The 12,698-nt window shown below is 40.7% G+C and overlaps 4 protein-coding genes across 4 annotated transcripts; all 4 read right to left on the bottom strand.

Annotated features, from left to right (window-relative positions):
- Nucleotides 1-2,767: 2,767 nt before the first annotated feature.
- Nucleotides 2,768-3,118, bottom strand: HO173_003342 (uncharacterized protein; the record flags this gene model as incomplete). Its single annotated transcript, XM_037305269.1, has 1 exon — nucleotides 2,768-3,118. One exon carries the CDS (start codon nucleotides 3,116-3,118, stop codon nucleotides 2,768-2,770), a length of 351 nt encoding a protein of 116 aa, XP_037168134.1.
- An 850-nt stretch (nucleotides 3,119-3,968) lies between these two features.
- Nucleotides 3,969-4,598, bottom strand: HO173_003341 (uncharacterized protein; the record flags this gene model as incomplete). Its single annotated transcript, XM_037305268.1, has 1 exon — nucleotides 3,969-4,598. One exon carries the CDS (start codon nucleotides 4,596-4,598, stop codon nucleotides 3,969-3,971), a length of 630 nt encoding a protein of 209 aa, XP_037168133.1.
- A 968-nt stretch (nucleotides 4,599-5,566) lies between these two features.
- HO173_003340 (uncharacterized protein) lies at nucleotides 5,567-6,004 on the bottom strand (the record flags this gene model as incomplete). The annotated part of the gene is made up of 1 exon (XM_037305267.1): nucleotides 5,567-6,004. The coding sequence occupies one exon, from the start codon at nucleotides 6,002-6,004 to the stop codon at nucleotides 5,567-5,569; it is 438 nt and encodes a 145-aa protein (XP_037168132.1).
- Nucleotides 6,005-8,254: 2,250 nt separating this feature from the next.
- HO173_003339 (uncharacterized protein) lies at nucleotides 8,255-8,605 on the bottom strand (the record flags this gene model as incomplete). The annotated part of the gene is made up of 1 exon (XM_037305266.1): nucleotides 8,255-8,605. One exon carries the CDS (start codon nucleotides 8,603-8,605, stop codon nucleotides 8,255-8,257), a length of 351 nt encoding a protein of 116 aa, XP_037168131.1.
- Between the last annotated feature and the right edge of the window lie 4,093 nt (nucleotides 8,606-12,698).

The raw sequence follows: 12,698 nt of genomic DNA, 5'->3' as shown, positions 1-12,698 counted from the left end.
GAGGTTATTACGCCTTTTAGCTAGATCGGCTAAGTTATCGCGAATAAATAAATTAGTATTCGTAATCATTAAAATCTCTTATTCTACTTTTAACCCTTTAATAACTTTACTATTTTCTATTAAAATTTTAAGATTATTTTTTTAAATTATAGAGCGAAGATTGCGCTTTTCAATAACGTAAAAACTTTAAAATTTGATCTTATAGTTATTAAAGAATAAGAATCTCAAATATCGCTTATTAAAGTTCGCTTACTCGCTCGACAGCTCTAATTAAAAAACAGATGCATATTATTTAATTTTAGAATAACATCTTTATTTTCTATTATAATTTGTTAATTCTATTTTTTAATTATAGAACGAACTGTAGGCTTTTAAATAAAAAGGAATTCTTAAATTTAGTCTAGTAAATATTATAGCGTAAGGAATTTAAATATCGCTCATTAAAGATCGCTTATTAAATTTACTCGACAGCCCTAATTAAAAAAAAAATTATGAATTTAATTTATAGACCTTTACTCGTAATTAATATTAAGATAATTCTTTTACTTATATTTACGAAGTTAATATAAAAAACTCGATTTATAATAAATATTATATTATAATTATTAAAAAACAACTAAATTATATAAAATAAGTTTAGGCTTATAAATTAAATTCATAAAAAGTAATTAATTCTTAAATCTAATTTCGAGACTGAATTCGACTCTCGAAGAGTGAATTTTTTTAATTTAATATTTATTTAGAATTATAATATTAAATTTAATAATTCTTAAATTATTTAAAAGTATAAATTACGTTCTATAACTTAAAAGAAAATTAAAAGCTTTTAATAGAAAAAAGAGAAGTTATATAAATAATAAGTTTTTAAAGAATTAATTAACTTTAAATTAATTTAAATTTAATTAATAAGAAGTTAATTTTAATATTAGTAATAGTTCTTTTATATTAATTATTATAATTTTTAATTTTACGAATTTTACGAATTTTATAATTTTATAATTTTATAATTTTACAATTTTACGATTTTACGATTTTACGATTTTTATATTTTAGCGAGGGAGATTCATGAATTCGAATCGAGAACGGAGCGAAATAGATCCGAATATTAGTATATATAACAGAATAAGGTAGGGCTAAGCTTGAAAACCTTGAATTTGTATATGTAGCTAATTATAAATTTAGGGTTACTACGCTCTTTGATTAGACCGGCTAAGTTATCGCGGGTAAATAAATTAGCGTTCGCAACTATCAAAAAAATGTAGTCGGACAGCCCTAACCAAAAAATAGGTACACATTATTTGATTTTAGAATAACCTTTTTATTTTCTATTAAAATTTTGAGATTTTTTTTTTAAATTATAGAATAAATTGTGAGCTTTCAGATAAAAAAAGAATTCTTAAATTTAGTCTTATAATTATTAAAGCGCAAGGAATTCAAATATCGCTCACCAAAGTTCGCTCGACAGCCGAACAGCCCACCAAAGTTCGCTCACCAAAGATCGCTCACCTATTTACTCGATAGCCCTAATCAAAAAAAAAAATTATGAATTTAATTCATAGACCTTTACTCGTTATAACTACTCGACTATCTAAGCTTATATAAAAGAGTATTCTTAATAAAGTAAATAAATTTTTAATAAGCGATATTTAAATCCTCTATTATTAAATATTTATAAGACTAAATTTAGAAAACTCTTTTTTCATTTAAAAGCCTATATTTATTTCGTTCTATAATTTAAAAAAGATATCTCAAAATTTTAATAGAAAATAAAAATGTTATTCTAAAATCAAATAATGTATACCTAATTAGAGCTGTCCGACCATCGAGCGAACTTTGATAAGCGATATTTAAATTCCTTACGCTTTAACAATTATGAGACTAAATTTAGAAACTATTTTTTTATCTGAAAGCTCATATTTCATTTTATAATTTAAAAAAAAATCTTAAAATTTTAATAGAAAATAAAAAAGTTATTCTATGTGTTAATAACGTACATCTAATTTTTTAATAAGAAAGCTCGAGAGGGCTATCGGGCTGACTTAGCCGGTCTAATCAAAGAGCGTAGCGAACCCGAATTTATAATTAACTATATATACAAATTCAAGGTTTTATAGCTCAGCTCTATCTTATTCTATTATATTGTGAGGATGGTTCGGCTACCACTAGGCCATAAGGCCAAAAGGATCGGGGGTATCGCGCTTCATGGCCGATACGCCCTATTTGGCTCTATAAGAGCCTGCTATACCCCCGCTGTAGATTGTCGAGCGATTACGCCCTGACATATATATACTAATAAGAAATTTATAGATAGAGCTGAGGCGATCTCTTATCTGACTCGAGAGTTGAAAGCTTAATGTAGATCGTGCGCGGGAGGCTGCATTAGTGTGGACGGGGAACTGTCGGAGGGGGATTGTCCGAAGATAAGTTGGTGTGTGTAGCTCACAATAATTGTTTGTTTAGATTGTTTGTTTACTGGACTTAAGCCGAGGCAAGTCCGAAATTATGAGGCTACCTAGAATAGGATAAGTGTCCAAAGATTAAAAACCGCCCTGAGTATGGTATGACGTGACATAATATCTCCTTGCACATCGAAGACCAACGTTTTCCGTGGCACTGACTAAAAAAGTATCTGATCCCGAACTCGTTTACGATGAAATCTACAAACCCTTCTGCGTCAAATCCCTTGTCGTCTTATCTAAGGAACAATCTATGGTGCCATATTATAATCAGGCCATCCGGGATAGGCTAGTAGATCAATCCTCTGTGTTCAAATACTGGTAGCACGGCGGACAACATCTAGCGCGGCAACTTTGGCAGTATAGAAATCTCGTGGGCCGAACTCCAGAGCAATCAAATATGTCTGCCTTGCCTCCGGCGAGAACCAGAATATGTCTTGAGCTGTGGCTATAGCGCGTGTGAGATGTGTGTTAGGATCTTTGGTCGCCCAGTATTGGGAGTCGGAGTATACGTATGAGCTTGAGAGTTGCCTGCTCTGCTTCTCTGGGTGGCTTACGTTTGCTTCGAAGCCGCCCACGGCCGGCGTGCGAATATTGAGTATTGATGGGGGTGGAATCCGCGGATTCGTGCTACTTGAATTTTTGAGAATCCTGTAAAACATCGTCGGGCCCAACTATCCGATCCGAGACCTGTTCGACCTTGCTTTTGGGACAAGTTCCGGTGAGCTGTCTCGGTTCATGAAATGATTGTCGCTGACGGCTTTAACAGGTGGATTCATTGTACTAGGTCTCTTCCACCATCAATGGGGCATTTCTCAGTGTATTCAGACGTTTGACAGTCTGACCCGCAAGTTCTTCGGTACCCGCCTTCGTGCTGGAGGAAGTCCTTGGTAATTCTTTCGCTACCTACTACGATGCTGATATCGGATGGCTATTCTGATGCCGTCGTTCTAGAAGCCACACTGAAGAGATACTTTGGTCTCCGACAACGAATGTTCAAATACCTGCCCGTGAAAATTGCAACAAAAACAGCCGTGACAGCTACTACGATCTCGGATGCTTCACTAGGGTTTTTATCCAACTACAACGGTGTTGGTGTCCGGCAGGCCGGTTGCGGTAAGCTGATTCGAAGGACACTGTAGCTCGGCGCTGACACTATGTAGGCTACCGGCATCTTCGTCCGGTGGAGGTTGCTGACGAGCCTTACGTGTGGGAAGCGGATGTTCAACGCATGCTGCTAGGGGAAGGGCAACTTCGGCGGCGCCAATGTAGCGTCTTTCTATGACATACACGTGCACCCTCACTGATGTGTCGTAGGCTTTTCAACCGCTTCAGATATCCACATTAGGTACCTTTCAGGACGGAGGTTTAAAGCACAGCAATCCGGTTAGGGTTCGCACTTTGCAACTATCCATGCTTCCTACAGCCAGGTTATAAACTAATAACAAGATCGAGCGTGGCACTACTCTGTATTATCTTCCCGTCACTGCCCGCTTTATGTAATCTAGCCATCTATTCTGGAGAGGTTGTCTTTTGGCCCTTATCCTCTAGCTGCTGACGCGCCTTGAGCAAACACCCCGCCTCGCCATCCAAGTGCACCTGCCATTTCTTCTGCCGAGCCATTTCGCATATCAATCGCCACGCCTCCTGGGTGAGCATAGCCTCACTAACCTTTTTACCAACGATAAGATGCAACTCCTTCAGCCCCGTGGCCCTGTTCTGTAATGCGCGGATTCCCTTCGTAATCGCCTTTATGCCACCTGTATAACCACCTTTCCAAACGACCTGGATCTTGTTGATCATGTGAACATGTCTGACATCTTGTAAGAAATTCTCCAGGTCGTCGAAGTCCAAGCACCGAAAGAAGTTCATGCTAAAAAAATAGCAGATCGCCGTGTTGTAGATTGCCCTCGACACCATGCAGAATCCCACATTCCTGAAATTGTAGACATCACGCTGCATTCCATTCAGGTTGACGCTTCCATACCAACGCTCCTCGTCCTCAAATAGTTCCTCCATGTCAGCGTCCTTCGTGTCGTCCGGGGCAACTGGGCCGAGAGTGTATGCAGTCGAAAGTGTATGGTTCTTGAAGCGAAGGAGCAGCACCCCATGCTCCTCCTTTAGGACCAAGTGGTAGATCATTTTCAGAATGTCGTATGGCAGCTCAGAGATAAGATTAGGAATGAGTTCGCGCTCGCCTACAGTGCTAGGAAAGTCAGTAAATCCATCAGAAATTGCTCGAGGTACGGCTTAGATTCATCTTACTCCAAAGACCGTTCGTCTAGTCTTGTCTTCGAGTTCACCGTACTGGATGGATCTCTTCTCTTCGCACGTCGGGCCATGTCCTCGGATCGAGCTGGCTGGATATATTTGGTATCGACTTGCTGTAGCTATCTGCTGAAAATGGCTAGAAATCTACGCCAAGAGTTTCAGACACGCTAATTTCGGTCAATTGAACCGAAGATTAGCCGAGCATTGAACTAATCGTACTTTAAGGTCGGCAGGGGGGTTTTACTAATCATACCTGGAGAGTGTTAGCAAAATTGTAGGCGGGGAATATTTCGACCCGCATTAACAAGGCTTAGGGTAATATGTGCTGGGGCGCGGGCTACCCAGTAGTGAAAAGCTAGCCAAGCATTGTGGGAACACTGAGAACATCGCTACAATTAAACATGTTTACGGTACTGCATTTGATTGATTCTCCGGATCGTTCCTATAACGATATCTAAGAAATAGATTATATCGTCGGTTAATCTTAGAATATATAAGACTCTTTATAGCCTTATGATCACCGTATCGAATTATAGTAGATATTGTCGAGTAGATATATATGTTACGATTAAATGCTAATCGTTCTAAGAAGGCTAAGCGAGACTCGTTTTATATTTAAGAGTATATATCGTCGAGAGCGTTAAGTAACTGCTCGTAATATACGTCGTCGTTGTCCTCGTCGTCCTTATCCTCGTAGTCGTCGTCCTCGTCGTCCTTATCCTCGTAGTCGTCGTCCTCGTCGTCCTTATCTTCACTCGTAGTAACGATATCGATAATATCGTTATATAGCTTTAGAACAGTATTGTGTTCGTAGAGAATCCGAGTATCTTCCAGCTATTCTACCGTACCCCGAAGCTCTTTATCTCGCTCTGCTTATTGAATACGAATAGAATTCTCCGGATAATAAGTATCGTAGTCTTGTTAAGTGGGAAGACTGTGATCTCGATGTAAATCCTATACGTCAAAGGTTGAACGTTATGTAGGATCTTGACAGCGAAATTGGAGATTATCGTATCGATGAGGAGGATTGGGGAGAATTCTAGTAGATGATTTGTTAAAGCCTTCGAATGTGTATTGAGGAGGTCTATGAGGTGTTGCAGGCTGAGGTTGACAGCGTATTGTTTTGTTGTAGAGTGTGGAATCTCGACGTTGGCATGGATTTTATTGATTTCTCTAAAATTGTAGCTGATTTTGGGAGCGTAATTGCGAGAGGGCTGGATTTTGTTGATTTCTCTGGAATTGTAGCTGATTTTGGGAGCGTAATTGCGAGAGGGCATGCTTATTTTCCTGTTGTTGACGCTTTTTTTGATGACGATTCGCAGTACGTATGGCAGCAGAAGAAGAGGTACTATAATCGAAAAGAGTTAACTGAGATATAATTTGTAGAGACAGAATTCTTTTGGAGAAGAAATGGAGAGAGACGGAGATAAAGTTGAGATTACTAACAAAATTTGATGTTCGTAGCCAAGAAATTTAGTTACTTCCCGAATAGGTACCTGGCTTTCTCGATTCAGATCTTGGCAGTACTTTTCAAAACTTGTCGATAGGAAGAAAGCTAGCTTTCCAATAAGTAGCTATAGTGTAAAATAATATCGTATTTTACAGAGATTCTAGGAGTGTTTTTAAAAATTAGAAGAATTTTCGCTTAGGATATCCCTAAATCAGGAGATCTTCTCAGTTCTACCACTAATGACTAAGCCGTATTTTACACTTTAACGTAATACTACTTTACAGCCTACACCCCATCCCATCACACCCCATCCCATCACACCCCATCCCATCACACCCCGTTTCATTACATTCCATCACCCCCCATCACCCCCCGTAAGACCTCGAGAATATTACCCCTACGAGAACTTTAGCTAAATCGCTTAAATCTAAAGTCAGAAATTAAAAAGCGTGAATATAATTTACAGTAGCCAGATCCCGAAAACGAGGCTTAGTATTCGTATTTACGGAAATAATTATAGAAGACTCGCTTTCTCAGAAGACTCCCGGAAGGAATCTTAAATCACGATATCATGAGATTGAAAAATAATTGATAGGAAAAGATTCTTTAAGAGGATTTAAGAGTAGATACGTTAAATCGTGTAATAAATCTTTATTTATAAATAATACTTATAATATTCTTATTATCTAACTAGCCTATATAGATTATTATAAAAAACCCCCTACCGACCTTAATATATCTATCTCATTTACATCTTTTTCAATAAGTTTCGATAGATATACATCTTCTTAAACTACATGTATACCCTCTTTTAGATTTAAAGATAAGTCTTTCTAATAAATAGAAGTTATTAATTATTTTATAAAGTAGAAAGATATAGCCCTACTAAGTAAAGTAGCTATACTATATATAAACAAGCTATAAAAGCCTATAAAGAAGTTATTAAGAAGCTCTACCGCATTAAGCTACCTTACTAACCTCCTAAGCGAGAACTCGAAGAAATAAGTTAGTCGGAGGGTTAATTAATAGATAAGAAAGTGACTAAATAAAAGGGTTAGAAGAGAGGGTAGAAGTAGCTTCATGAGTGATTTCATGAGTAGAAAGTAGGAGGTCCGCGTAGAATATGAATTTGACTATCTAAGTGCCCTAGATAAGAAAAAACGATAGAGCGACCGTCGTATGTAATTCTCCGGCTTTGTCTCCATCGTCACCTTTCAGAAATCGGGTAGAACCTCGGTGTCTAAGGCTAGATGAGAAAAATTAGATATGGAATATAACGACGGCGATGCTCTATAATTACACTCCCTGTACGTTACGCGTTAGACGGTCGAACTATGCCAGAAACACGCCCTAATCGACTTATTAACAGATCTTTATATACGAGACTTATTTAGAGGTAATATAATATAATAAGATTAAGGTTTCGCCTAATGCCCGTAACTTAGTCTCTATCCTACTCTTACTAGCCCACGCTATCCAATATATCTAAAGAAAGAGAAGAATAATGAGGAGAAAGATAAGGTGAAAGACGAGGTAAACGGTCGAATATAGAAGGGTTATTGCTAAAGGACGGTTGGCCGTAGAGTAAAAGAAAGAAAGAATTATATACTTAAATAACTTAAAAACGCTACTCGTATTCACTAGAATTTGCAATCTCTAAAACTTAATCATTATAATTTATTATTTCATAATATTACGAGTAAAGGTCTATAAATTAAATTCATAATCATTTTTTTTAATTAGAGCTATCGAGTAAATTTAATAAGCGATCTTTAATAAGCGAACTTTAATAAGCGATATTTAAGCTCCTTAGTTAGTTTTATAAGAAAACGCGAAATACTAGAAAATGCGAAATTTTTAAAATCGATAAATTCGATTTAATACTTAAATGTCTACTTCTTATTAAAATTATATGACAACACCGCATAATAAAGATAAAAAATTCTAGTTCTTTCTTACTATTAAGGCTTCTATATCGAAAAACTAATTTATCGTTTTTTAAACCTTATCGATCTATTACTTCGTAAAAATCGTATCTCTTCTTCTTCTACCTCTTCTTCTACTACCTCTTCTTCTACTACCTTATCTCTTCCACCTCGTCTACCTCGTCCACCTCGTCTACCTTATCCACCTCGTCTACCTCATTCACCGCTTCCACCTTTACCACCGCTTCCATCTCTTCCACCTTGCTATTGTTGCTGCGGTGAAGCCTGCGGGGGAGCCTACGGGGAGCCTCCGGTACAGCGAAGGACAGTGATCTTAATAGGCCTGGTGTAGGAGGTGCAGTAGCCTTTTTTTTGACTGGACTTCTACCTCTCTTTGTGTCTTCAAAAATAGCTGGTCCGAGGTGACACATGCTTCGAAATTGCTGTTCAAACTGCTTTGCAGCGAATTGATCCTTTCGCTGCTGGACAACATCAAGATTCATGATCTGTGCTTCGCCCCAGTGTGCTTGTCCACGCTTAATCTTATGCTTTTTTCGTTCATCTATCTTGATAAGATCGTTGTTGATAGTCTTGAGTAAGGTGTTAGCAGCGAGAGCTGAGCTGGCTGCTTTACCAAGCTTTTCTGATATTGTAGGGCAGGGACACCTACTATGCTAGGCCTATAGGCGGCGACTATGGTACCGTAGCATTGGCCATTATAGTAGACTATAGTAGTAGACCATTTGAATGAGTGGTAGTGATAGCCATGATAGTAGTAGCCATCTAAGTCGGATTTATCGGATTTAAAAATTTCGCATTTCCTAGTATTTCGCGTTTCCTCATGAAACTAGCTACTTCTTAATAATTATAAGACCGAATTTTATAACTCTTTCAGCATTGGACAGCGTAAACTACCCTTCATGTTTTAAAAAAGAAATCTCAAAATTTTAATAGAAAACAAAAAGGTTATTTCATTTGTGAATAACGTATATTGTTACGAGCGTACCCTTGACACACCACTCAGCCCTCAGCCCTATGGCTAGCGGGCCTTGGCGGAGGCATCTCCTACTATATCATGCCTCCTTCCTACCTACATAGTTCGGTAGCCTTATTATCCTCGTTCTACCTCACCCATACTGGTATCGCACCTATGCTGGTCCTGACATTATAATAAGGCTCCTTCGTACACCCCCCGGCGAAGAGAATTGACGGGTTTTCACTTTCTGCTCGGAGCAAGCGACCGAGCCTGATAAAGAAAACGCTGGGTATTTCTACCATACAGAAGCCCCACCACACATTCAAATCATCAAATACCTACATCATTCGAAAGAACCTACATCAAACAACTTACATCATCAACGGTAGCCCAATCCATCAAAAAACGAGTCCCCTACATCGAATACAAGAAATCCTTCTCCGCTCCACTCCGTTATTACCTACATTCAACACATCATGAATTCCGACTCAAATCCACCTACATCAACACCAAGATACCTCCCTCCGCATCGCCGATCACCTACACACCGCGGCCAGCCCTACCTTACATACGACGACCTACATAACAAACAAACACCTCCACACACACAGTGAGCCTGCTACAAGGGCAGCAAACGTATGACCTCTTTACTGAGCATGTCGGCAACATCATAGTGAGCCTGCTACAATGGCGACGGGAACCGGCAAACGACTACGATTCGACCTCTTCACTGAGCATGTCGACAACACACATAGTGAAGCCTGCTACCAAATGGCATTCAACACATTCGATTCTTTCCCTACCTCCCTACCAGACCCTACGAATCGACGAGTGCATGAGTTTACGGAAGTGGTCCATGTCAGTCAGGTCATTGGCTGCTGAGTACTCGCTATGGCAGCTTAGGACGGGTAGGCCTACGGGGTACCGGCAGTCGAAGCGGTAGGCTTACAAGGCGGATGGATGCAATAGATAGCACTACGGAGCAAGATGGCTATGAGTCAAGGCAAAGGAGATGGAACGGAGGATGGATTTTTGATGGCAAGAGCATGGGAGACACAGGGCAAATCTACAGTGAAGCTCCCAGGCCAGGCTGCCAACGGGTGTTGGAGGTGATTAAGACACATGCATGCGTTGGATTTTCTTCAATTCTACCGAAGGACTATGGCAAGGAGAAGAACTTGGGGAATCTTGCTGGCACGCAGGCAAGATATGGCCAATATCTCCAGGATCTCTGCAGGACAATACCACGTACACCTCTGCAAATCGTCTCCGGTCGAGGCCTACACGGACTATGGATGTTTGGAGACACAGGGCAAGCAATGGGCGTGGATCTCCGGTCTATCAGCCATGGGGGCCATGGCTCTTTGAGAGGGGGGAGTAGTGTTACGAGCGTACCCTTGACACACCACTCAGCCCTATGGCTAGCGGGCCTTGGCGGAGGCATCCCCTACCATATCATGCCTCCTTCCCACATACATAGTTCGGTAGCCTTATTATCCTCGTTCTACCTCACCCATACTGGTATCGTACCTATGCTAGTCCTGACAATTTAAACAAAGCAAAAAATTATCCTACCCTAAGGAAACAGCCAGCCAGTCAACCAGACAATACCCCACTCGCCTCGCTTCAGAAATAAATGACACAAATGATAGAAATGATGAGATTCATGTGTATAAGACTAGAAGCATTGGAAGCTCGATCTAGGCCTACTCAGCCAGCCGCTCAGTCAGCACTACCTACCCTATCAGCTCAGCAATCCACTCAGCCAGCCACTCAGCCAGCCACTCACTCAGCCACTCAGTCTGATATTCTATAAGAGAAGGAGCAATGCAGTACGGAGAACATTGCGGAGACAGTCAGCAGCAGCAGTGACACAACAGACCTGCTCTCCACGATCTCACACCAGCCCGATACTCAGTAAGAGGAGGAACCACTGCAGCAGGCAAATGCGGAGAACACCACTGCAACTTGGCCTTATGGTACATCACTGCAATAACGACATAAGAGGAGGATCTACTGCGACGATCACAGCCAATTGGGCCTCTGCAGGAGGACATCGGACGATACATATTTGGACGAATTGAAACCGTCTGATGTCTTGTCTCGACAGCCATTTCATTATTCGAAAGCTTTCACTGCGGTAGGAGAAATTGTGGGATTCACACTACTAATCGGTCCGGCATCTCCATTCCTTTCCGGTTTTTCGAAAAACACACATGCATGCATACTTCTTGCCATAAGGACATGGCATTTCTCTGTTTTTTGTGGGCAATTGTCATGAGATGCCTTAGGGACACTCATAAGGCCACTAGCGTAGGCTTGGCACCGCATATATCTGCCCTGCAGGTATATAGAATAATCAACAACTTTACACCACACACATATATGAGGTAAACCATAATGATTCCTTAATAATTGATAGTGTGTGTGTGTAATTCCTACATCGGAGGGCCGTGCCTCTGTTCGTACCCCTTCCCATTGAAAGGCGTAGCCCAGAGTGCAACCGTTTTTACCCACTCGGCCTTACGGCCATGTCCGGCATCCGTACCCCATTTGAGGTACGGCAGATAATCGTGGTCCCGTAGAACCACGGCTATGTACATTATGTTGGGAATTCCAAAGCCTCCATTGCAACCAGACACCATTACACTCTGCAATGTACCCCAAAGCTTTTTCCTCGTTTCTCCGGGCCGAGCTCTAGCCTCTCTGTTCTATATACCCTCAGACACCCAGTACTCCATTGTATATCGTCACGTAAGAGAGAGAATAGTAACATTTGTCAAACCGAAGCCGGGAATACCCGAATTAAGCTCTCCTCCGATTCCCGTAGGGATACGAGACCTAATCAGGCCTATTCGCACGTCGATAGCTGGCTGGGAGGTATACGGCCATCACTTATTGCTCACTGACTCCGCTGTCAAGGGGGTATTTTCCAAGCACATTAGATTCAGCTCTCTTGTCTGGTCTCTTTCCTCTAGAAAACCTCTATACAATTCTCGTAAACGAGCTCGACTCGTCTGTGGCCGGAGTCGGGTACTTGTAGTATTTAGGGAAGAGTTACCGATCAGCGAGGGAGGGAGGTATCATCCGACCGAGAGGGGTGGGGCTCGCCGTCATGTCGATAATACCGAATTCTTCGAGGGGGACGCGTTAACCCTCGATCTGACGCGTCTCGTTGTCCGATTTTCGCTCGTACGTAGTTGACCGTTGTCGTAATCGAAGAATCCGATCGTACACCCATGTGTAAATGTACGCTCCCTTGAGATCTCTTGGCTCCTCATCTGCAAATCTGAAAAGTTCCTGCAAAATTTGAAATTGCTGATCGCGCGTTTGTCGCGGAAATCACAAAATCCGCCGGATCAGCAAATCTGATTAGAATCCGCCCAAATTCTGCCGGTTCAGCAAATCTGATTAGAATCCGCCCAAATTCCGCCGGTTCAGCAACTGTCCCAACCTTTTCCGCCAGTTCTGCTAGTTTAGTAGCAATACGCACGAAAAAAGAAAAGTTCTAATAATCGACGTTGCGACGGTAAGGTTCTACGGCGACGAGTATTAACGCCAACTCAAATTTGGTTACGGAATTAGACGATTTAATGAAATTAGTCGCGTGGGTGATGCTC

The sequence above is a fragment of the Letharia columbiana genome (assembly GCF_014066305.1).
Source record: "Letharia columbiana isolate WasteWater2 chromosome Unknown Sc0000007_s0, whole genome shotgun sequence".
Taxonomy (NCBI): Eukaryota; Fungi; Ascomycota; class Lecanoromycetes; order Lecanorales; family Parmeliaceae; genus Letharia; species Letharia columbiana.
The sequence above is the reverse complement of the archived record's forward strand: the minus strand, read 5'-3'. Positions and strand labels throughout refer to the sequence as shown.